This window comes from Ruditapes philippinarum, unplaced genomic scaffold (assembly GCF_026571515.1).
Source record: "Ruditapes philippinarum isolate M1 unplaced genomic scaffold, ASM2657151v2 ctg2162_1_1_1_1, whole genome shotgun sequence".
NCBI lineage: Eukaryota > Metazoa > Mollusca > Bivalvia > Venerida > Veneridae > Ruditapes > Ruditapes philippinarum.
In genome coordinates, this window is record NW_026859350.1 from 216,013 (window position 1) to 242,818 (window position 26,806).

The 26,806-nt window shown below is 31.2% G+C and overlaps 1 protein-coding gene across 2 annotated transcripts; it reads right to left on the minus strand.

Annotated features, from left to right (window-relative positions):
* Positions 1 to 5,880: 5,880 nt before the first annotated feature.
* LOC132756181 (uncharacterized) lies at positions 5,881 to 24,861 on the minus strand. Of its 2 annotated transcripts, none has more exons than XM_060747187.1 (12): positions 24,471 to 24,861; positions 22,693 to 23,157; positions 21,590 to 21,685; positions 19,952 to 20,187; positions 19,014 to 19,197; positions 18,208 to 18,290; positions 16,360 to 16,792; positions 14,487 to 14,615; positions 14,210 to 14,339; positions 13,075 to 13,201; positions 12,057 to 12,264; positions 5,881 to 9,231 (listed from the first exon to the last, which is right to left on the minus strand). In XM_060747187.1, the coding sequence occupies exons 2-12, from the start codon at positions 23,153 to 23,155 to the stop codon at positions 9,113 to 9,115; spliced, it is 2,208 nt and encodes a 735-aa protein (XP_060603170.1). In that variant the 5' UTR covers positions 23,156 to 23,157; positions 24,471 to 24,861; the 3' UTR covers positions 5,881 to 9,112. The 2 variants fall into 2 exon arrangements, with proteins under 2 accessions (XP_060603170.1, XP_060603168.1); XM_060747185.1 differs by having other exon boundaries at positions 24,418 to 24,860.
* Positions 24,862 to 26,806: the final 1,945 nt, after the last annotated feature.

The following is a 26,806-nucleotide window of genomic DNA, read 5'->3' on the forward strand; positions in this document are numbered from 1 at the left end:
GCTTAAATGATGACAAATGTATTATTTTTCTTAACGATCTATCCAATATATGCTGACAGATTCAATTTTAAAATAGATATATCGATTGATTTTTTCACATTAACGTCACGCGTCCTAAATATTATTGCGTTGCCATTTATTTTACAGAACCGAAAGTGGAAAGTCCATTCGTATTAATAATTCAAAACTGTACAAAATGCAGAAAAGATCTTGTATTTTAAATCTAGGCATAAACGTAGTATATAATCGCATTATTGAGGTATAGATTTAAAGAAAATAGTCTTTTTGAAACGAAAGTAGAAATTTTACACAGGAAAGTCCAGTTCAAAAAAACATGTTTGATTTTCCTATGGAAATTCCATTTTTTAAATACATTTTTTTTTGCGACTTGTGAGTAATTTTGGTATTTGTTCATGGGAAAACCAAGTATATAATTCTCTTTTACAGACTGATATGTTTTTATTTTAAGTTTTTCTCACATGGATACGTCATTTACAAAAAAGTAATTTTACTTACAGGATACCCGAGACATACTGACCCCAACGCTAAATGGAAAGATTAATGCGCCTATATATGAGTAAGCAAACATTTTACTCTTGCATGGTAAACATTAATTCCAAGTCTGAATATATTACGCTGGCACGAACCTTGTCTATAATTATGAAATTACATTTTGATGGAATCATATTAAAAGTATGACGAATGAATATAATTTTGTTCATCTTGATAATGAATAATACTAATAGGTGCATCATTTGGATTTTTCCAAAATTAAAAAAAATGCGCAGTTTAATCGCTGTGGCTATGGGAGGCTACTCTTGAATTACATCTCTGATTTCCTTGTAAGATTTCTCTCCCTCTAACTATTAATTGAGCTGTTGTAATTACGAACATGCTGGATAAATTAATGTTATATTGTGTCTCGGGTTATTATGTAACTTAAAGAAAAAAATCACCATAGCCAATTTGTTCCTTAAAGTATTTGTTTAATATTGGCACAGAGCTATATTTAAATATATACATGTATATCTGTAATATAAGTCTTTGATATTGGCCAAATGTACACCTAGTTTAAATAATAGGTAAACATTTTAAGTGTAATAAAATCTTAAACTACATGTAAACATTTATACAGGAGTCATATGAGCACAATGACCTAGGTATCCCAGTATAGAACAGAACAGAACGGTATAAAATACAAAGACAATGTTTTTTCATGAAGTTTTATTAATCAGTAACAATGCATGAATGAAAAAAGCTAAAATCATAAATTTGATTCAATAATTAGAGTTACAAAATCAAAACATCTTATCTTGTTATATGTGCTAGTGTTGGAAAAAAATCTAAATTATGTCCAAAAATATCACAATCAAGTGTAATCATTTTGGCCTTTCCCCAATAACTTACTTTATTCCCCATTAAACTTTTAGGTTTTTTTTTTGTATTCTAGGGACAATAAAACAGACCAAGCCATTAATATTTTCAGGTTAGCCTTCATATCCTACACTCTGGATTCTTTATTATTTATTGCCATCTACTAAATGTTCAATTCTGAAATCCCTTAAAGAAATAATGGAAAATTCCAATTTCAGATCAAGACAAATCTATAGCCTTTATTCAGTATGGGTTAAACAGAGGGGATAAAGGTTAAAATACATGATTATACATGTACTATGAGAATAAACTAATTAATTTCTCAGGGTTTGCTTGCATAAGATTGTCTTCAAACCATTTAATTATGACAACACTTTCATCTTGCATTGTGCTTTTAAGAGTTTCCACATTAATATGATTAAATGAGAGGATATTGTCATCTGCAGAATCCTTTTTTAATTAAATAAAATATATCATATAAGAAAATGTTAAATAAGAGGGGACTAAGAATTGACCCTCGTGGAACCCCTTTGTTTATTAAATTCCACTTACTTCAAATTGTACCTTGTTTTACTTCTTTTAAACAAAGAACTTCACATTAGATTAGCAGAGGCATCAGAAAGACCATAGGCCTTAAGTTTATTCATACTAATTTTCATGAAAATTTTGAAAATGTATTTAGAGGTAAAATATTGTGAAATGAACAAAGAAAGTACTAGACAAATTACAATCGGCACTTAAAATCCACGTAAATTACCAAAGAGGTCAAAATATGCATAAAAAGCCCCTACTGCGTTAGTAATGCAGTAGAAATATAGTGATAAATACTACAAAGTACAGTCATTAATTGCACATAAGATATAAATTATCACTTGAATCTTTAATTTGTTCACTTTTCTCAAAGTTTTAGTATGTTTTTTCCAAGTTTAATTTTCTTGAAATATTTTGGGTCTTCTGGAGGCATGCAGCTTTAAGAATATTGAGGTAATGCGGAAGACAGTCAAAAGTCTTAGACAGATCCTTAGTACTTAGTATGGCAGCTACATATTCATTTCTGTCTAATGCTTTCTTACTTACTGTCTTACTTATTAATACTAAACAAGAAAAAAAATACTAAATCTGAATTTTGAAAAAAATTGAAATTTGTATCAAAGAAAATCAATTATACAAATACACACAAATATTCACAATTTTTTTTTTTTTGTTATGAAGATATTATTAAAGTGAATTGATCTATAATGGATGTTCTGTAATTCCACAAATTATAATGTTGATAGTATTTATAGTATAAAAATGAAAGAATTACTATCGGATGTGTGAGATAATCCGGTACAATATAATCTCTTTATTAGATTATAACAATATCTAGAAACAAAATATTAACATCATATAAATGTCCATACTAAAACCACTTAAAATTTTACCAACATTTTTTGCCCAAGAAATATATTACAAGAGTGTCCAAATGATACATTTCTGTTATGTTTATTAATACATTGTATGTAAAATGTGCCCATTGTAGAAAAATCCACTTTACGAACATTTAAGAACCGGTTTTGTTAATCCATTGATCACCAGAGGCCATTTACAGCTGGCCTGTGCAACCAGTAAAGAGATAGACCAGTCATGCAGTCTGACAAAACTTGATACTTTAAGGTTGCTTAATTTAATCATTCAAATATATTAACATAATTATCTGCCAAAACTGGGCATCAACTTGAAGCAGACGACAGAAACAGGCGACAAATTTAAGTTGTGACAGCCAGGTTACATTCAAAAATATTGTCATAGACTACTTGAGCCAAAGTGATGGAGATAAATAATTCACTTAATTCTTTGTTACAGGGGTGTCTGTAATATATTTAATAAACTCAGGGTCTTTCAAATAATTCTATTTCAAAGATCCTGATAAACATAATTAAACATAAGAGGCGAAGATAAAATCTGAAACTTTCAGACATAAAAATCAACATGTAAAAATACGAAATACACATTTAGATATGATATGATGCATAGCTGAGTACAATATAATAGTCAATCACAGCAATAAAGTGTTTCAAAATATTTATGCCAACAATAGCTTGTTTTCAATTTAGTACACTTCAACATATAATAATACAGTACAATTTTTTAAAATCAAATTTTATTTGACAATGGAAATGATTATATTACATATCTGCAGATGTTTCTAATTTCAAATATTTCACCACAGCTTTAAATAAAGCTGGGATTTCACCAGTACATGTTTTATAATTGTAGAATTTACCCTCCGTGCTAGGTGACGTAAGCGGTAGCTTGCATCCATGTATAGGCTCCATCAAACTGAGTCTGCAACATTTTCAATTTTGCACGTTGTTTTGGTGTTCTAAAGTGATAATATAAACATGGCAGCTACTAATTCATTCCATAACTTTTTTATTCTAAGCAATAGTGCATTATAAATTCGTCATAAGCACATTTCACAGGTTAAACTTCCACAATGCTATATATCCATTTATATAATTAGTTTTAACAAGAGCTGTCACAGGAGACAGCCAAGCTCGACTAATAAAATATTGGACGCAGTAAGGAGGACAAAACTATGAAAGAAAAACCAATTATGTATAATTATGTATTAAGTTATAGTGAAAAAATATCATTTGTTAACATAAATTCCAAGATCAAGGGGAATAATTCTAGAAAAAGTCATGCTAGAGTTATGAACCTTTCACACAACATGTGTGTAATGATAAGAAATATATATTTGAAGTTTGAAGTAGATACCTTAAAAAGTAAAGTTATAATATTTCTTGAAGAACATCCTAAGTTCAAAGAAAGATAAATCTGTAAATATTGCTTCAAGAGTTACGAACATTGTCACATAAAATGTAATTGATGATAAGGAATAAGTATTTGAAGTTTGAGGTAGATACCTTTAAAACTAAAAATGTTATAGTAAAAAAAAACATTTTTCTAGTAAAAAAAATCTAAGTTTATGGGGAGATAATTCTTGCAATATTAGTGCTAGAGTTATGAACCTTGCCACATAAGATGTTGATGATGATAAGTTACATATATTTGAAGTATGAAGTTGATCCCTTTAGAAATAAATAAGTAACAGTAAAAAAATAGTATTTTTTAAGGAAAATTCTAAGTTCAAGGGGAGATAAATCTGAAAATATTTGTGCTAGAGTTATGAACCTTGTCACATAAGATGGGGATGATGATAAGGTACATATATTTGAAGTATGAGGTTGATCCCTTAAGAAATAAAGAAGTAACAGTAAAAAATAGTATTTTTTAAGGAAAAATCTAAGTTCAAGGGGAGATAAATCTGAAAATATTGGTGCTAGAGTTATGAACCTTGTCACATAAGATGTGGTTGATGATAAGGAACATATATTTGAAGTTTGAAGTTGATACTTTAAGAAATGACAAAGTTATAGTGAAAAATATTTTACTGCACCAAAACTTTAATCTGAAATCTGGACGCGGACGTGGACGCCGACGCCGGGGCGAGTAGGACAGCTCTCCATATACTTCGTATAGTCGAGCTAAAAATGGTTATATAAGCCATGGCATGTAAGCTTATATAACACATGGGCCACTAACCAAGGTGTCTGGTTATATACACAGTCATATAATCTTGTCAAAAATCTTGGATGAATTTTTTTTAATATAGTCGCTGCTTTAATAACAGTCGTTTTATACAGTAGTACAATTCCTACAATTGCTGAAATATGACACAATTACTTTGTATATTTACACCAGTGTTGTACTATACATAGTTTATAAAAGTCATGAATATCCAATCAAAAGTGATATTTTAAATGTACAGTATTATACACGGCCATACATTAAACCTTTCCTTAAATCTTGAAATTAGTAATGAATATAACATAATAATTCATCTATAAATACAAAGAAACCCTGTCTATACATGGGACAAGACAATATAAATTGCCCATTTAAATTCTATTGGCAACAAGAACTTGCCTATTTCACCTATACATTGATAGCAAATCTCTTTAAACTATAAGCTACTGATTTTCTGTATTTTGATATATAAAGGAAGAAAACTATGAAAAACTATCACTATTTTAAAGAACTCACTGAGTTTTTATAAGCTCTAACATAAATTGATAATTCTGTTCCACTAGATGCAGTGAGCACTATAAACAGGAAATATAAATGATATAATTAAAGAAATACATTGAAAAGTATGTTTGAAGTATATATAGTTTAAATTCTGAAAGGTTAAGCTTTCATTGGGTATTTTATTTTTAATAATTATTTGAAAAAAGAGAGCTAATGATTGACATTAGTATAGGTAATAGGGAGAATAATAAATATTTCATCGTCATTAAAAAACCTCAGTGAGTCTATTCTACAGAATGGAGAAAGAGACTGGAAAAGTGCCTAGATGTGGGTATATAATGGACTGTCATCAAGCAGGGAGTCATTAAAATAGTGGTGACAGGTTAATTTACATAATAATTGACAATTCTAAATGAACATTCAAAAGGAAAGTTGGTCCCTTGAAGATATATCACACAATTAGATCACACATTATGAAAATTAGATACATGACAAAATTCAATAACATTCAATTAAACAACATTCAATTTAATTAACAAATCTGTTAATTGCTTTTGGAAAAAAAGAATACTAATGCATTTTTGTATAAACAGTTTCATTCTGTATAGATAATGTTAATTTTGTATGAAAACCGTATTGAAAAAATCATATAATTTGGTTTCTGTCTGAAACCTTATTAGACAATGTATTACTTATGTAATGGATCAACTAATGGAAAATTCTGTGTTTAAATGTATTACAACTGTCCAAATAATTTTGATGCACTGAAAGCAATCTGTTTTCCATGATATGCTATACAATGTATTTTACCTGTATGGTCCCTAAATTCACCTGTTTTTAGTTCATACAGAATTCATTTAATTCAAATAGTGAGCTACATAAAAAGTTTCTAAGCACACATTCATATTTGTTCCTGGAACCAACCAGTACTTAGCAATGAGTGTAAAGCTTCTTGCTTAAGGAAAAAGTGGCATACCCCCCTGCTGGGGTTTGAACCCACACATCAAGATTAGATAACTAAGTCTGACATGTTCACCTCTTGGCTATGCTGCGATGAATTCACTCGTTTTTAGTATCCTAAACTAGTTTATCAAATAGTTCAATGACAAATATATTAGTAACAAACATGTTGAAATATGTGCTTCAGAATTAAGCTAAAAATAAACATTGCAATGTACAACCATAAAGTGCCCATTTATAAGTCCACAGACTATATCTCATACACTGTAAGAAAAACAACTTTTTTTTAAAGTGACATTATGCCCATCATAGTGTAAACGTTGAGTGTAAAGGTAAAATGGTAAAAATAACATATTTCACCATAAGTGTTTTTAATTTTATATCCTACCTAACATGTTCACAAGTGATCCATGTAAAAGTCTATAAATATCCTTCAGAATGTGTTGGAAATACTCAGTTTATAAAGAGTTGGGCAGTCTTTTTATATATTTTGGCAGCTTTATATTTTACCCTAACCATTTGTCATTTAATATAGATTGGTCATTGACGATTTGAAATATATAACTTTTTCAGCTCACCTTGACAGCAAAAAAATGAGCATATTGTCACTTTAAATATCACCAACATTTCAGTAACATTTAACAATAAAAACTCAACAACATATAATATAAGAATGAATACATGTATACATATTTTATACATAAAAAATGAGTGAAATATATAGGATAGTGGATATACCATGAAATAAGATGTAGAATATTTAAAAAAAAAATGTGTTTTCTTTCTAATTATTTAAAGAACATGATGCTTTGGGTGGTTTTTGTATTACTTTTTTTTATTTGTTGATGATTTTTTTTTTTTTATTGTTTTTTTTTTAGGTATTTATATTCAGACTGACATGTAGTTCTGACTTAGAATTTCTCAATAAAGCTAGAGCTGTCAAAAGTGATACATCATGTAACATTACGTATGATGAAAGGAGGAAAAGTTATTAAAGAGGTATTTCTATATGAATATGTTCAAATGAAGAGGTGAAAGTAACAAGAGCTGTCACACAAAAGTGACCAATGCCCCTGAAAAGATATCTTAATTATTGCAAAAAGGTATTATGAAAAGAAAAGAGAATGAAAGTGACTAATTGCTTATTACTGCTAATTGGTCTTTGACGCGACACATCATCTTGATGTGGTAGACATTTATGCGAAGTTATTTTAAAATACTTCAATGTATGACAAAATTACAGTCAGAAAACAAATGTTGTGTAAGTTGGGATACAGAGGGGGGGGGGGCATAAAAACAGGAAGAAAATGAAGACAATGTTTACCAAGACAGCAGACAAGACTTCTCACAAAGTATGAGAAAAAATAAGGTAAATATGCCTCAAATGTCATAACAACATGCATAAAATTTGACAGTTTCTAGCACAACCTATTTTACCACAAAATTATGATGTAAACAATATAGAACCAGGTCAGATTGGACATTTTGAACAATCTATCTTAGACAACATTATATGCTGACATCATAACAACTTCAAGTTTAACCCTGACAAACCTACAATTATTAATCAACAAATCTGATTTCATATTACGACTAGTCTATTTTGAAGTAAACACTGAAATTAAAATGGTAACCATGGAAACCAAAACTAGACTTGTAGTTGTTTGCCCCTACCATTGGTTTCTTACTTCTGCATTGAAATCTGCAGAAAAAGTACCTTTACAATGTTGTGTACTTATAATTACATTTTACAAAAGATGATTTACAAAAATGACTAAATGGATTAATTTCTGAATGCTATTATTTTAATAGGTATCATTAAAAAAGTCACTTAAAAGTAAATGCAAAATTGAATTTAAGGACTACATTTAGCAAATTCATAATTATGTTGAAACAACTAAGATGTTAATGATTAAATGTCAATGCAAATTTTTTCCAAAAATATCAATGAAGTCCATCATTACTTGTTTTGATGTTTTTGTCAGAAATTATGCAAGACATTTATCCAATAAAACTTGACATACCAGGTACCATAGCATCAGTATGTAACAGACTGTGACAAAAGTTTGACAAACTGTGAAAAGTCTGTGATAAGTCTGTGAAAAACTGTGCCTAGAAAAAAGAATGTTTTTGTGCTTTTAATATTTTAATTCTAATATAAGCTTATCTTTTCAGATGCTTTTTATGTGATAAACTTTTTCATTTTCAATTTTTTGTTTCAGTTTGCATCCATACATGTATGCTGCTATGTTAATTTCACATTTAATCATTTTTGTGATTATGGTAGTGTATCTTTACTGTTCTTTTCGACTAAATGTTCTTTTCGTGTAAATGTACTTTTAGTCTTAATGTACTTTTTGTCTAATGTACTTTTCGCCTAAATGTACTTTTCCTTTAACTTAATTATATATATGTTTTGATAAACTTTAAAATCATTTTTCATTTTTTCTTAATATATCTTTAATGACTTTAATGTTTAAACAATATTTTATGTATTATTATATGTTATAACAGAAATAAATGCTATTGACTCTCTATCACAGCTATTTGTTATGTAAAGTTTATCCTATAATATAGTAAGTAAACAGCTCGAAGCTGACCGTTCCATCTTAAAAAATTGTTATATGTATATTAACTTTAAAAATAAAGTTTTGTGTATCTTGTGAAATCCTCTAACAGACAGCAACATGAACTGTAATCATCAAGGCAGGTGATAATTTTGTTCTCCAGTACGTGGTGGCATCTCCTCAGCAAATATCATCTCCGATCCGGCTTCATCAATATGTCTCCCAATGGCTGACAAGAGGGTCTCTGATTTGTCTATAAATAGAATATAATTTATGTCAAAATTAATTAATGACAAAATTTAACTAAACATCTATGCCACCTGTATAAAGTCTTTCAAAAGAAAGATATGTCTGAGGCTTTTCCTCCTGGAAACCAATGTGTTTAAGCTTTGACATAAGTAAAACCAATGTGTTTAAGCTTTGACATAATTAAAACCAATGTGTGATACCATTGACATCAGTAAAACAAATTTGTTTAATCTTTGATATCAGTAAAACCAATGTGTTTAACCACTGACATCAGTAAAACCAATGTGTTTAACCTTTGACATAATTAAAACCAATGTGTTTAACCATTGACATCTGTAAAACCAATGTGTTTAACCTTTATCAAAATTTAAACAAATGTGTTTAACCTTTGACATCAGTAACACCAATGTGTTTAACCACTGACATAATTAAAACCAATGTGTTTAACCATTGACATCAGTAAAACCAATGTGTTTAACCATTGACATAATTAAAACCAATGTGTTTAACCATTGACATCAGTAAAACCAATGTGTTTAACCTTTGACATAATTAAAACCAATGTGTTTAACCATTGACATCAGTAAAACCAATGTGTTTAACCACTGACATCAGTAAAACCAATGTGTTTAACCTTTGACTTCAGTAACACCAATGTGTTTAACCATTGACATCAGTAAAACCAATGTGTTTAACCTTTGACATAATTAAAACCAATGTGTTTAACCATTGACATCAGTAAAACCAATGTGTTTAACCACTGACATCAGTAAAACCAATGTGTTTAACCTTTGACTTCAGTAACACCAATGTGTTTAACCTTTGACTTCAGTAAAACTAATGTGTTTAACCTTTGACATAATTAAAACCAATGTGTTTAACCTTTGACATCAGTTAAACCAATGTGTTTATCCACATGGCCATATAACCAAGGCAATATAACCACAGCCTGATAACCAGTCATAAACTCTTTATTATTGATGATACACATATATACACATACTCAATACCAGAGGCAGACTAGTTCGAGTACAGAGTGCAACTGCAAGGTCACATATGACAAGGGAGTCTCTTAATAATGTCTCAAACATATAAAACAATTTGTGATTTTTTTAAAATGTTTGTCAAAACAAGTGATGTTAAAAGATATTTTATCAACATGGTATTTGAAAAAAGATACCTTATAAAGACAAATTTTGCATCAATTTGTGGAAGTGATTTAAATCTAGTTTATTAAACAATTTTCTAAGATCTCATTAGTATGGTAGTAAGTTCTTCATGTATTTTTTCAATGTTCAAGTTACTTTAAAATGGAAATAAAATAATTGAGAATTAATTTTAACCACTATTTTTTTACCGATGATTAGAGGATATTAAAACACCACTACTGCTTTATCATTTACATCACTATAATGTATCCATTCACAAAAGGAGCAAATTACTTTAGACAATGTAAAGAAAATTAAAAAAATAAACACTAATTGTTTTTTTTTTGTTTCCACTAATGGGATGAATTATTGTCCTTATTACGCATGACTAAAATATCAGTGTGCATAGGCAGAAACTGAAATATATGTTTATATTCCTGTACCATATGAAATCATATGTTTAGTTACTGAATATATTATTAGTTATAAAGATTTTTGACAGGTTATATATATGGCCCTAAATAAATGGCTGTTTGGAAATATAACCCAAGCCCCTAGGTGAGGGTTATATTGCAAACAACCATTTATATATGGTTATATAACCTATCAGGAATATTTATAACAAATTTATAATACTGCAAACTTCCTTTTTTTTAAATTAACAGCAGTCATGTATAATATATAAATTTTTATAAACTTTCATAAACAGACATGCAATATTTTAAATATAATTATATTTTTTTTTCCCACGCCCAAAAAAATTAGGGGGATAATAAAAAAAATATATGAGTGCTTATGAAACTGAAAACTAATCCAATACTTGGAACGCTTATTTGTTCTCAGTATTATCTTATGCAAAGACGCCCCCACCTCTACTGTAACAAACCACTTCCTTAATTAAAAGTATTAACGCAAATACTTCAAAAACCTTATCTCTTACGTAAGTGAAAAGTTATTGTTCATTTTTAATCACCCTAGTATTCACCACACCAACACACTATATGCAATGCCTATAAACATTACATAGATGAAAAAGAGAGAAACAATAGTAATAAGACATCTATTATTAAATGTCCTTAAGGTTGACAAGCAAACAAATAAATGCTTAGTGACCAGAATGATTGCAATTCTTTATGAGTAATTAATCCATTACAAGATATATTTACGCGAGTTTCTGGTATGATTCAATATTTTTGGTGCAATCATTTACATGTATAATATTACTTTCCATAAACATTCTCTGAGGGGAAATATTTAAACCAAACAAAATACCAGACTCCTTTCACTTATTTGATAAAAGCTGAACCACTGACCTTTCACTGACCTCTCATATGCTAGCTGGAGAGATCCCTACCATGAAAGGATCAAAAGTCTTAAACAAGATTCGAACCCACTTCAGTTAGGGGCCAGTGCTATGGATTGAGGAGGCTCTGCATTATCATTACAGCTAGAGTAGCAGCATGGTGTAGTTGTTAACTGGTCAGTTTAGTAATCCAAGGATTGCTGGTCATGCGGTTCAAACCCCAGTGATGAAGCCATTGTTTCCTATAGCAAGAAACTTTACACTCATTACTTAGTACTGGTTGGTTCTACTGACAGATTCGAGTGTGTTTCAGTAAACTTATAGCCTCCAAAACAATCAAACTAAAATAAATTAGTATAAACTACAACAGCTACGTACCATCATAATATATCAGTTGAACCAGCTTACTGATATCTCCTAGCTTCCTCTTTACCATCTCTCTCCCAATAATATCTGGAAGTAACTCAGCAAAGTCATCACATTGTTTCCTCATCTCCTCCTCACTTAATCCAGCAAACTTATAGTTCTCTACCATCTCTCGCATACAATTGGCAGGCGTACAGTATTCTGCTATAAAGCAAACATTCTGCAACAGAATAAAAGCAAAACATGTTTTTTTTTATAAACTGTGTTGCTTTTTGAATCGTTTTATGATATCACTAGATTAAACAAAATATCAATAAAAATGTTTTGTGAATCTACAAAAGAGGGTCTTGAACAATATAAGTAAATAGTCACATAAGGACTATTTTTGTAAAATAATTTCAAACTTAGAAAAACAATTTTGTAAAAGAAGAATTTCAAAGCTTTCCATGTACATGCATACATAACTCAGTGTCATGTCTCTTGGTTTTGCCATGAGTCTCAATATTTTTTTTAGAGAAGTAACGACCTCGGGCTGACTTACGTTATTTCACATGGATTTCAATGAAAATTAAATGCACAAATATGAAAGTTATAAATTCAGGAAATTCAAATGAAAAAAAAGTAAGTCAAACTGATAATTTGCATCAATCCCTATCAGTGAACTAGTTTAAAGTATGTCAAGTTGGAATGAACTGAACATTTGAACAAAATGCAGGCCTTTTTACTTTTGTGACCCTGACCTTGAGCCAAAATGGCTGACTCATGCCTTCTGCACATCATCTCAATGGGCAAAACATTTGAGCCAAGTTTCGTGAAAATCCATCACAGAATGTGGAAGATATGGACATGAACGTGTTACATAAAGACAGACAGACAGACAGACAGACAGAGAGAGAGCATTCCTAGAATCCTCTCCTGCATCATGGTGGGGAGATAAAAAAGATATCCTCTAATATATTTAACATAATTAGATTTAGTCATTACATTGTAAAAATATAAATTTCCTTGTAAAGCAAGCAAGTAGACTTACCCTTTTAGACTCTGTGTCCTCATGTTTGTACATATGCAGGAAACTCTTTCTGCCTTTCTGACCACCTGTATCACTAACTACAGGTTCAGTAAGTCCCAGGTGTGTCACAATTTTAGTTCCATCTCCGCTAAAAGTAAAGTAAGAAATTCTTGAAACAGAAATAAACGTAGGGAAGAGTAAAGAAGTTCAGTCAATGAGTGTAATGCTTTGCCTACAGTGATATACCTCTGATAGTGCAGTGTTACCTCGGTCTTAGTCAAAATATATTGACATGCCAAAGCTAGATTCTGAGATATTTTTTCTCTAGGGCAGAATCTCGCTTTTAGAGGTGAGATATTGCCCAGACACGAACATAGCTCTTTGCACAGTACACTTAGTTGGACTAACCACAGCCTATGTTGTTGAACTTGTTGGTAGCCATATCTCTGTATTTTGATATTAAAATCCCTTAAACTTTAAAGGGACTGTACCAAATTCAAAGCACGTCAAATCCCTACAACTCATAAACCATGTTTAGGGTTGAAGACCTATTTCAAGTCCTACAGAAGTCACATTACCTTCTGTACATTATGAATTATATACCTGAAAAACAAATTGCCATATCTACTGTTTATATAACCTGCACAAATATTGTGACCTGACAGTAAAAAAATCATAAATTGTAAACAAGTGAGATCTATTATGACATAAAATTTTCTGATGCATGGTATTGAATGGCATTGAGTAACAGAACAATATTTAGTTTTGTCACATACCCAAGGCATATTTTGTGACTCTATAAATGGTATTGTACAGCAGTGCAAATACTTTGCTATGACATCATTTGAGTTATACAAAAATATCGCAAAAGTGCCCTAAATGCTAGTGTTACACTATAGGAGTGTCCGTGACAAATACTCAAAAATACTAATGAACACAAGCCAATTTAGTGTTTGAAAATATTATTTTTATAATTTACAGTCGATTTACTAGAATGATAAATAGTTAGCCGATTTACCAAAATGTATCATGATTCATCTGAAATACTGCAATCCTATTGGACAAAAGTTATTCCAAACACTAAAAGAGTCTCTTGATCTGGAACTTGTTTGTATTCGGCTCTCAAAGTCTTCACTATCAGATATAACAATTTTACCTTTCATTTGCTTTGTCAGCAAGCTTTGGTGCTGTTGTACAGGACATTGGTAACACTATAAACATCTTGTAAATACAACCACATTTGATGTTTTTGTCTTTTAAAAACTTCTGTATTCTTTGCTTCAAATCTGTCAAACAAAAAATGCTGTATATTTATAACAAAGAAATATGCATAATTCAGACAATGCTAAAAATATTGATGGGTTTTTATATCACAATAGACTTTTTTTTTCATAAAAAATCTATCCTATACAAGCAAAATGCAATGCACTTACTTAACTTTCCTGTTTCCTCTGAAGATTTCCCCAAGAGTGTCATCACCAGATAGTTTATTACATAAGCCCAGCTTAGACCTGTAGCCACATCCCCCGCAGGTAAACTATGCTCCAGTCTTAACACGTCACCTGTCATATTAAACAAGACACCAATTAAACATGTATCAATTTTTTTCAGAACTTTCCAATAAATTTAACCTTTTTTTGGGTAACAACCAAAATGTTGAGTCTATAAATGCCTGTAATTGTGCAGAGGAAATTAACTGTGTGCATGTATATCTGTCAGGTCAATTTTGTATTTTCTACAATTTTCTGTATGGATTTTTTAAATTTCTTTTTTTAATATTATTATACAGAACTGAACTGCAAGAAACCTTTTACAAGAGCAAACAACTAGTTGAGGCCATGCTTGACTTTTCATATTTCTAAAATCAAGCACATCAGTGGAAGAATATTACAGTAACGAGTACTCCTACAAAAAAACATATTTTTTTTGTAATAAATCAAATTCAAATTTCATATCAAGACATCAGTGGAAGAATATTACAGTAAAGAGTACTCCTACAAAAAACATATTTTTTTTGTAACAAATCAAATTCAAATTTCATATTTGATCTTAAAAGGTCAAAGTCCATTAAAGGTCAAAATCAAATTTGATTCATCATCATGTTTTTTTTGTCATATGTGTTCTTTTGTCAATGAATGAATCAAATCCATAAATAATAAAGAAATTTGGAAATTTAAGCAAATTTCAATAATTTGACCTTCACAGTCAAGGTAAATTAAAGGTGAAGGTCATATAAGTATAATTCAACATGTCCTTTTGTCCACATATGAATCAAATCTGTTAAATCTGTCATGTAAATAACAAAGTTATAATAATTTAAGCAAAATTCAATAATTTGACCTTGAATGTCAAGGTCATATCAGAATAATTCAACATGTTGGTTTTGTTATATGGGTTCTTTTGTCCAAATATATGTATGAATCAAATATGTAAATGAATTACAATATTATGACAATTTAAAAAATTTTCAATGCTACTAATTAAGGCTAAAGTCATATTTGAAATATTTAACCATAAGTGTTCTTTTGTCCAAGTAACAGTATAAATCAAATTCGTAAATATACAACAAATTTATGGCCAATAGCAACAAAATTCACTAATTTGACCTTAAGTGCAAAGGTCAAATTAGAGTCAAAGACAAGTTAAATTAAATCTTCTTTATTGTCTTTTCCCAAAGATTTTTGTGCACAAGTATAAAAACAGAATATATTCATAATTTACATATAACAAAACTGTAAATATCACAATAATTTGACCTTCAAGGTCAAGGACATTGTTGTATGAAAGTCATAATCAGTTTGATCAAATTAAAGGTTTTGTCCAAAAGATTGTTGTGTTTAAGTCCAAAAGATTGTTGTGTTTAAAGTATGAAGACAATCCATTTAAAGGTAACAAAGTTAAAGCCAACAATAGCAAAAATTTGACCTTTAAGGTCAAGGTCATATATGAGTCAAGGTCAAGTTCAGTCTGGTCTTCCTTAAGGTCTTGTTAAAAGAACTGATGTGTTCAAGTATGAAGAAAAATCCATAAGGAAAATAAAAGATAATGGCCAGTGTTAAAGTTTATGGACAGCAGCGGGAATGGACATCATGACCATAGCAATAGCTCATATGTTTTGTCCGAAAAATAGCTCAAAGGTAAACGGATATGCTTAGAGGTCATAGCAATGAGGTAGTAAGCATTCTGCCTCTAAAAGACACATGCTTGATTCCTGGCTGTGCCATAATGACAAAATGTTTGATTTTAATTCAGTTATGTTTGTGCTTCATATGTAAACTCAAGATGATACCATAATTATTCACATACCTGTCATAGATTTTAGAATTTTGTCACAATAGTTTGGCTCCGATGTTTTGAGCATGTTTACACTTTTAATAAACCTAGGAATATGTCTGGGATCAACATCCCTAATCACAACCAGTACCCGTAATTCATTGTTTCCCAGACTTTCTGCTAATGCCTCTGTACATAGAAATTGTAGCGTATCTGATTCACGAAGAGCTTCTTTAGACAACACAAATATGTACCACTTTGCCTTTGGTACAGATAGAGCTTTCTGACTATACATTTGAACCTTTTTCCCTTTTTGTTCAAGAAAATGTCCAATTTCCTCAGCTACATTTTTATCTTTAGAACAATCTTCATAGCAAGTAATTGTAACATCGTTTCCTTCCTTATCACTGTCTGATTGCTGATCATTCAACCTCTGTATAGGCTGCTGTAGGTTTGATGCTACCGTCTGAAAAAAAACAACAACATATAACTAACCTTATAAAACTGTATGTTTGTAAAGTCGTTTTTCATTGGATCATGGTTTATATAGTTTTATTTACACTGCTGTTGTAAATTTATGAATAAATCTCACTTTTTTTCTTTATTTTACCATAAAGTTGTTATATAAATATTCCTGACATGTTCTATGACCTAGCCAGCCTGGTAATATGGCCATATAACCTGACAAAAAATCTTTAAGGGGCATTTTTTGACAGCAATATTTTCAGAGTCATATCTCTTTTTAACTAAGGATATTTATAAACAATGGTTATTAAGACAGACGAATGTTAACATGGCATGCAGTGTTATTTAGGCTAGAAACATTTTAACATTTCTGTTTGTGCATATGGAAACCTTTTTGTGCTTCATATCCAGGAATAAAGCAAATATTTATTATCAATAAAGGCGATTCATATCCACCACCAGCAACCTTGATGTTTAAAAAATAGTGGTCTGACATGTCTAAGCAAAATTTGAACCCAACCTTTTTAGTATCATGACCTTGACCTTGGACTTATGGAATCCAACAACAAACCCAAGCTAGGTATCTTCATCTGAATGCTAAATGCCAAGTTGTATTAAAATATCTTACTCCTTACTCTAGGTAAGGTGTCCACATTACCTTGTTAAATACCATGTTTGATTACAATATCTCATTGTTAACTCTGGTTTTCATCTGGACATCATTTTTCTATTTAAAATACAGTGACCTTGACCAATGGTCTCAACAATCCCAACAAGGGTTTTAATATAAACTTGCTTCAATGTATATACCAAGTTTGATAACAATATCTCATTTCTAACTCTTGTTATTGTCCAGAAACCATTTTGCTATTCTAGGCCCAGTGACCTTGACCTTGACCCAAGGGGTCAAAAAGCAATCCCAACCGGTGTCTTCATAAAAGCTTAATTTTAATATCTTATTCTTAACTCTAGCTTTTGACTTGAAACCATTTTTCTATCTTAAGTAATGGTGACCTTGACCCCAGAAAGTCCAAATGCAATAACAACTTCAGTCTTCATGTCAAGTTTGATTCCTTCTAATTGTCCACAAAACATTTTTCAACTTTCAGTAACAATGCCATTGACCCTGACCCTAGTTGTCCAAAACTAATACCAACCGGGGTTTCCACATAAGTTTGCTATATATCAAGTTTGATTACAATAACTCACTCCAAACTCTAGGTATCATATGTTAACCATGAAGTGGAACAACCGATGAACCAACAGACCAACTGACAAGCTGACTCTTGTATTATAACTCCCCTAAACTTCATTTTTGGGGGGTATTATAAGTCATAAGTATTTGTTGGGTTGCATCATCCATAGATATTTTGAATAATTTATAATTTTATATTTAGGAAGCTGACAGTTACTTACTTCATTAAGTGTCTGATTTGCCTGGTCTTGTACACCAGTAGACACCACATGCCATAAAGCATCCTGCATTGTTTCAACAATTTCTGTTCAAATATACAATATATTTATTGTTTTCATAATTTTCTGTTCAAATATACATTTATTGTTTTCACAATTTCTGTTCAAATACACAATATCTTCATTGTTTTCATAATTTCTGTTCAAATATACAATATCTTTATTTTTTCTCTGAATTTCTGTTCAAATATACAATATCTTTATTGTTTACACAATTTCTGTTCAAATAATTTATATAATCTTTTTTTTGTTTCTATCATTTAACAGGATAAAAAAACTATTATATGTATTAAACAAAACAAGAGCCGGTTGAACCGGGTGATGCTCACCTAACAGGTTTTGGACACAGAAAAGTATACCTTTTGAAGTTTCAGAGTTATGTCCAGGACAAAGTTCAAAATGCGATAATTCAAAACTAAGGCTTCTTTCTTAATGAGATCTACCTACCGACTAAGTTTCTTGTTGATACCTCTTGTAGTTTAACAGTAATTTCCTAAACAAAGTTCAAAGTGTAAAAATAAACAAAGGGCAATAACTCTAAAATTAGGTGAGGCAGAGTTACAGTTTCTGTGCATTTCACTTCTTCCCAATGAGATCTATCTACCTACAAAGTTTCACGTTGATATCTCTAATAGTTTAAGAGTTATGTCCCAGACAAGAAAAGTGGATGGACGGACAAAGCGGCGTTTATATGCACACCCTTTGGGAAGCATAATAAAATTGAAACAGGATAATAATAACAAATTTACCATTAAACAGGACAAGTTGAACAGTATTGTGACACACTTTATTTTCTGCATGGTTAATCATCTCATTCATGGTGTAGTAAAACCTCGCTATCTGAAATCGTATGTCAACCTCTGCTAGTTGCTCCGCCTCCATTTTGAACATTGAATTCAGCACATTTGGGAAATCAGCAAAGAAGTAATATTCCTGAAAAGGAAAATCTTTTTCTTAACACAAATTTTTGTTCCCACAACATTACTTTCATTTTCCATTTTTTTTAAAACATGTATCAAATTTAACCATAAACAACAGCTGACACGTACAAAGGGACATTTTGCCCCAAAAAGGTTTAGGTTTAAGTATTGCAGAAAGGTATTATGAAAAGAAGAGACTAAATGTAACTAATTGCTTAATATTGTTCTTGTGAAATGAAGTGCTATTCATAGCAAACTTCCCACCTTGACCTTGGAGGTAGGGACATGAGTCTTGGACGTGACATGTCATCTTGATGTGATAGATATTTATACTAAGTTTTAAAATCCTCTATGCATGACAAAGTTACAGTTCGGACATGAATGTGTCTAAACACTGTTACATACCATACATCATCAGGATGTGGTAGACCTTTGTGACAAGTTTTTTTTTTTCAAATCCTTCAATGCATGACAAAGTTACAGTCCGGGCACGAATGTCGTGTAAGTGGGACACACAGACGAACAGACAGATGGTGTGCTTTTAATATGCTGCCCTTTTGGGAGGGCATAAAAACTTCTCATTAAAGAGCAAGCTGAGCATTTCTTTGGCATAAACTATTGTAAAACAACTCATTTTTTGAAAGACCCTGTTTTATATTCGGAATAAATTCAAGAGCAGTGACGTGGTTGTAAAAATATCTGAGATGAGACAAGGGAGGCTGTAAGTGTTATATTTTTGCTGGATTTTATTAAAAAATATCACCAACCTGGCCTTCTCTCGTTATTTTGTAAATTGTTAACGAGAAATTCCTCAGTTTCCCAGCATGATGTGCAGTAAATTCAAGTGTCTCTTCGAATTTTATTTCTATACCATTGTCTTCATCACGTGATGACAGGTCAGCGTAAATGTTACAGGAGCCAGGAAGTAGCATGTTGTACTTCATGGAAACTTTGTCCGGACATCTTTTGTATATTTCTGTCTGCTTGAGTTTTTCCTTTAACACTGGAGTAAAACAAATATAAGTCTACTTGATTAATATAAGAACATAATTATGCCAAACATTAAAATCAACAGACTACAAATAGCTGGGTAATGAATACGATTTCCAGGGCTTTTTTCCTTTAATAGCAAGGACAGTTTAATGACAGCTTCCCCAGCAATATAAAGTAATAGAAAGGGCATCAAAACCAGGCATTTTTTTGGGCTTATTTCATAGCCGATTTCCTGTCATATTCCCAATTGAAAAAAGTATATTATTTTCCCAAGCCACAGGAAAAAATATTGAAAAACAAATTTTAAAATCTTTGAAAATAAGGGCCTCTTCACTGTTATGGTACTTAAATGTTGAAGATGCTATCCTAGTCATTGATTCTTTGCATTCCTTTAATCGTTGCAAAAGTTAATTCATGAGATTTATTCCCAATTTTTAATAAAACATTGCTGATTCATTTAGTTCCCAATTACATGTGTATAGGTCATGTTCCCAAAATCCTGGAAAAGAACTCTGGAAACAAGAGCATCGAAACAAAAGGCTATCAGTGATTGGTATGCGGGGGGCATAAAAACACGTTCCCTGTCGTCATAATACTAAACCCCAGAAAAAATAATCCATGTACCAGCATCTGAATAATTATGACTTTACTATTATTATCTCTTTCCCGGTCAACCCAATAAGTAAACCCAAGAAAAAATTAGCCAATCAACGAGCATGCTCTAGACAGATAGTGAGTGCAGGTAACTAATACCTGCATTCCAGTTAACGCCCTGTACATGTATTGGTTAACTCTGACAGTTTATAGTAGTAAAGTTAAACTATCATACAAGTAATAGACAGAGCATCGAAATATGAGGCTATCTGATTTGTACGAGGGGGCGTACCCCCTGAATATAAATCAGATTGCCGAGTATTTTGATCTTCTTTCTCTTTTGTACCATAGTTAAAAATAAAAACACGTTCCCAGTTGTCACAGAATACAAATAATGTTAAAGTAACCAATGAACGAGCATCTGAATATGAAATTTCTATCGCTTACCCTTTCTCTGTCGTCACAATAAGTAAACCCCCCAAAAAAATGAGCCAATCAATGGGCATACTTTGGAGTGCGGGTAACTAATACCTGCACTCCAGTTAACGCACTGTGCATGTATATGTATATAATTTAACTCTGACACATTTTCAACAGAAAGGTCCCCAAACTATGATAAAATATATACTTAACGCACATTGTGACATAAAATGGACAATGCAGTTGTAGGCAATTTAAACATAACCACAATATCTTATTATAATTAAGTTAATTTTCTGACTTAGGAATTAACTGTTATAATTCAATATGAAATAAAGAACAGAAATACAAATGTTAACAATTATTTTAACTGGACAATGAGAATTTACGTCACTTACCAGGTAGTACAAAACTCAGGAAGCCTGTATAATGAGAGAACACAAGGCCATGTGCCATACTCCCAACAGGTAGTACATCAGGCAGGGGAATCTCTCCTGTAATCAAATAGTGATAAATCATATTTTCTAATCCATTTTGTTAAATTTTAAGTCACAGTGATTAATGGCTACAGTCTAAACTGTTTTACTGGCAGATACTGATTTCTTCAAAAGTCAAAAGTACTGTTTATGCTAATTAAAGCCAGGAGAAACATCAAACTTAAATCACCTGTCCATTACATTGCAGAATTCCGCATACATTCCTTACATGAATAACAAATCTCTGCAGTATTCAGCAAATGACTAATCTAATGTAAGAAACTGAATGCAATCACAAAGCCATTAAAGATCAATGGTTTTATGCTACAAAAATAAAATGTAATTTTCAATGTTAGTTCAACCTAAATTTTAAAGTTACATTTAATAAATTTCATAAAAAAAGAAATAGAGACATTTCATTAATAAATTGGGTTTCATAATGACTCCAGATCTTATTTTGGTGTCTAGACAACCAAAATGAGTTTAATGAGCATACAAATGTGTAACCTCATTGTGGCGAATTCGGAAGTACAATTTCTGTTTGCATGAGAAACTCTGCCTTCAGATCATCCAATCAACAAACATGATTATAAGTACTAATTTAACGGTATATTTCCGCATAATGTAACAGATATTTTCATACAAATTTTATCTTTTTATGAGATGATTATTTTTTCTGAACCTAGTGCACCGTGATATTTAAATGGTTAAAACGTATTTGCACAAGAAAATCATATATTTGCTGTGTTCCGGATAGCAACTATAACACCGTGACATAGCGCATACACGGGCTGATTATAGTCTTCATTTGCATGTTAAAATTCGTATACGAACTTTAGTGTTACCGTAGGGTTTTCCATTTAAAATCCTTATTTATGAACAATATTTGAAGAGATTTACTACAATACTGTTAAAAAGGTTAATGAAACTGTAGAATGCTTGGTTTTAAGGCCATGGGCAAAAATATTTTTACATATTTATTTAATGTAGCTTTAAATTTCTTCAAACTAAAGAATAATACATACTGCCAATTTCTTCAGCTAGTTCTTTGCTCCATTCATTTCTGTTGAAATCTACTTTCATAACAGGAACCGAAGCCAAAACACCTCGCTTCAAAAAATTAATATCCCTTTCATTGACATTGTGTAATAGCAACCGTAGCCGTAGCATATTTGATCGTGTAGATTCTTCAAGAGCTAAAATAGTCTCTAATTTCACCCAGTGGCTTTGAAGTGATTTCTCAGTTAGAAGAAGCAATGTTGTATTTGACCTGGAAACATTTCGAACGACATTATCAAAAACATTATGTCCGATTTGAAATGCATCCTGTTTGAACTGAGCAATACAGCGTTTATTATTTTGTTCAAGTCCTTCACACACTTTTCTTGCTAAGGCATCATCGTCTGTAGCAAATATCAAAAACACATCATACTCAAACTTCACAATATCTTCTAAAGCTTTGTTTAGTTCCTCAACTCCTCCTGACATTTCTGTAAAAAGAATAAAATCAATAGATATAAACTATGTTAACAGGGAAATTTAAGTTATGCCCAACAGAGACAGTCAGAAATAAAATTCCCACCCTGCTGAGACCATCAGAAGGAAAATCCCACCCTGCAGAGACAGTAAGAAATAACAGCCCTGCCCTGTTAAGACAGACAGTAAAAGCCCTGCCCTGCTGAGACAGTCAGAAGGTATTAACTCCGCCCTGCTGAGACAGTCAGAATGTAAAAGCTCTGCCTTGCTGAGACGGTCAGAGGGGAAAAATCCCGCCCTGCTGAGACAGTCAGAAGGTAAAAACCCTTCCCTGCTGAATCAGCCAGGCGGTAAAATCCCCGCCCTGCTGAGACAATCATAAGGTAAAATCCCTGTCATGCTGAGACAGTCAGAAGGTAAAATCCTAGTCCAAGGTACTAGTCCATCCATAAGCCAGCATGGGGTTTGTATCTCCATGATAAAAATCCTTAATAATTCCTATGGAACCAAAAGAAATAATTTTCAAAAATGTCAGGTGTTGTGAAAATGGTCAAGTTTTGAAGAAGTACTTTATTATGACTTGATGGTATACAGTATTTTTTTCATATATGTAAAACTTGTTTGAAAAACAGTCTTATCGTTGTTACAGATGTTTCCAATTGTGTTAAGTATTAAAATATTTTTGATAGAGTGTTTAAAGAGACTATATTTTTGATAGAGTGTTTAAAGAGGCTATCACATTAGGGGGCAGGATCTGACCCCTATGCGTCTGTGGTTACATCCACGTCAAATCTTGCCTTCATGGTTGCCGATATGAAACCCAAAGTGCCATTGGAAGCACTTTATTACAAATTTATAAACAGTATACCTGAAGTACTGTTCAAAAATACTTTTTCAGAATGGATTCTAAGGCTGGAAAAGTGTGTAGGCCCTAGTGGTCCATGGTGAATATTATGAACAATTTTAATTATTTTGATTTTTTTCAAGACAAAAAATGTGTTGAATTGTACTTAAATAATGGATTAATCAGCTTTAGTTGTACTTACTTTACTACACCTTGACATATAATGCTTTTTTGTCTGTGAGTAATACATGTATACATGTATCTCCCTCCCACAGAAATAGTTATAGAACCCAGAGTAGAATCTATAGCTTTGGCACATCTAATTATTCTGACTAAATCAACTTTTTTTTCATGTTAATATATAATCAAAGTCATGTATCATATAAACTTGTAATATATATGACTTAACTGTTAGTTTCTATATACTTACTTCAAGTGAGGAACTTTCGATTTCGGAGAACAGGTGAAAACAGATTTACGTACTTGACTTCAGGTATCCGACTACTATGACATTACTGTGCTGTAATTTCTCATTCTTTTATTTCATTTCTCTGACGGTACCTGTAAATGAACCAAATAAACTGTCATTAACAAGCAATTTATTTGAATCTTCCAACTATAAACCTATTTTCTTCTCCGCTTAATCCAAGTAAACGAATTATGTACATCCAGAAACCCGGTATTCTAAAAAAAGACTTGGTATTTCCTTCCTTGTGTCTATTTATATATCACACGGAGTATGTACCTGCAAAGCAACCTCTGTTTCACATTTATGGAAATCCGCCTTTGCATTTCATCAAAATGTTCATAACATTCAATACAATAAATTTATTTTATTAATTTAAACAAGGAAACATTTCTAATTCCATGTCTATAAAAGGTGAATTCCCCAACTTATTTGACAGTTTATTTTAAGAATCTATTTATAGGCTGTGACGTAAACTTGGACGAAAACGGCATGGCTGACCTTGGTATATATATAGTAGATCTATTGAAATTTCAATTCCAGATTCTTCATTTTAATATTATTTAAAGGTTTATTAAAAAATGGGGAAAAATCCCGTTACTGTAATTTAACCAGTTGCAAATATTATGCCTTGGTTTAATAAAAACTGAAACTAGATGATATCAAGGTCTGATCAATGATGTGACCTATCCCATTTGGTAAAAAAAAAACCGGGGGATTTCGAATTCGTAGTGCTTGGGACTTTTAGCCGGAGTAATATATTAAATTTTGATCAACGTCGAAAATTGACCATCAATCGTTAAAAATAGAGTCGTTTTTATAACGTTTGCCTTGGACTGTCTTGGATTAATCAGAAACGCTCATGCCAACTCAAACTCCTCCGCAATAGGCAATTAATAATTATTTTTAACTAAAATTTAAAAATCCCTAATCACTCAAATTCACCATCACATTTATTAAATAAAGTAGATCTAGATTCAAGATTTCAAGATTCAAGATTATAGATGTACCGTTCACATAAACAGGACTTGAACTCTTAATTCCACTGCCCATTTTAATATCTATATACACACGGAGAGGCGCAGAGGTAAAATGCTTGTTTATGCAAGCAGTTCCATGTTCGATACTCAGATGAAACTCTGTTGTTGCTGTTGTTGTTGTTTTTTATTGTGTATGTGTACTTTTTTAATGCAACACTATACTGGTGTAGATAAAACATAAAACTAAAGAAATACGGTCTGTATTTTATGCTTTGTATACAGTTGAGTTCACACTAAACTTCCCACCCTTGTGCACTTCTAGTGCACTAGAGCTGAACTAAAAGTGCACACCGTGTGCACTTCTAGTGCACTAGACCATATGATCAGGCTGGCCAGGGAAGGTGACACCTAAACAGTTTATTGGATAATTGCATATCAAGTGACAGGGGGCATCCATTGTTAAGCTGCTGTAAGAAAAAAAAAACTTTGGGAAAATATGGCCTATTCATGAATATATAGAAAATAAGTAAATTTTAAAATCAGCAGTTTAAACATTTTAGGTGTTATCACGTTAAAGCTTATATTTTTTTATTTATTGTAATCATATTTTTATTAACCAGTATTTAACTGTAAGTGTAAAATAATACCCCTTAAAATCAAAATTATAGAATCAATAAGGTTGAATTTAAATATGCTTCGTAATGGATAATTAAATAAGTGTTTTTAAAGCTATTTTTTTAATGGCCATGTATTTCAATTTTTCTAGTGTACAAATGGGAAAATCAATGTGATAATTTTGGCCCAATTAATTCAGTTTGTAACAACATAAACTTTTTTTATCAGTTCAAACAAATCAAGGAAATGTTTATATTTAAGCTAAAATATTATTTCTGTAATATATAACTTACAGACAATTCCTCATGTTCTATATTGAAAGAGAATATTAATACATTGATTTTAAAACAATCGATATACTGTGATAATTTAGTAGTATTTAACTGTGTAATGCTTGCATATGTTTTAAAGATATAAATAATTAAAATATTATCCATAAAGTAAATAAATTTGATAACTTTATTCATTATTTAAATATTAAAAATTCAATGTATAAAGAGAATACTTTTATTGTAGAGGAAAATCTCAAGTCATGCTGTGTATTGGTATTTTCTTCATTATACCACTCTCCTGCTGATAAGAGAGCCTCGGGGTAAATAACAAAGAACAGTCAATTTTGCAGATTATAAGTATGCATTGAAATTCCCTGGTTTTCTCAAAATGCATGTTAGACATAAGCCTGGGGATTCATCAGGCGTTGGAACCCAAGCTAGTTAGTCATATAGATAAATGACCATAATTTTTGTATAATCAAATAT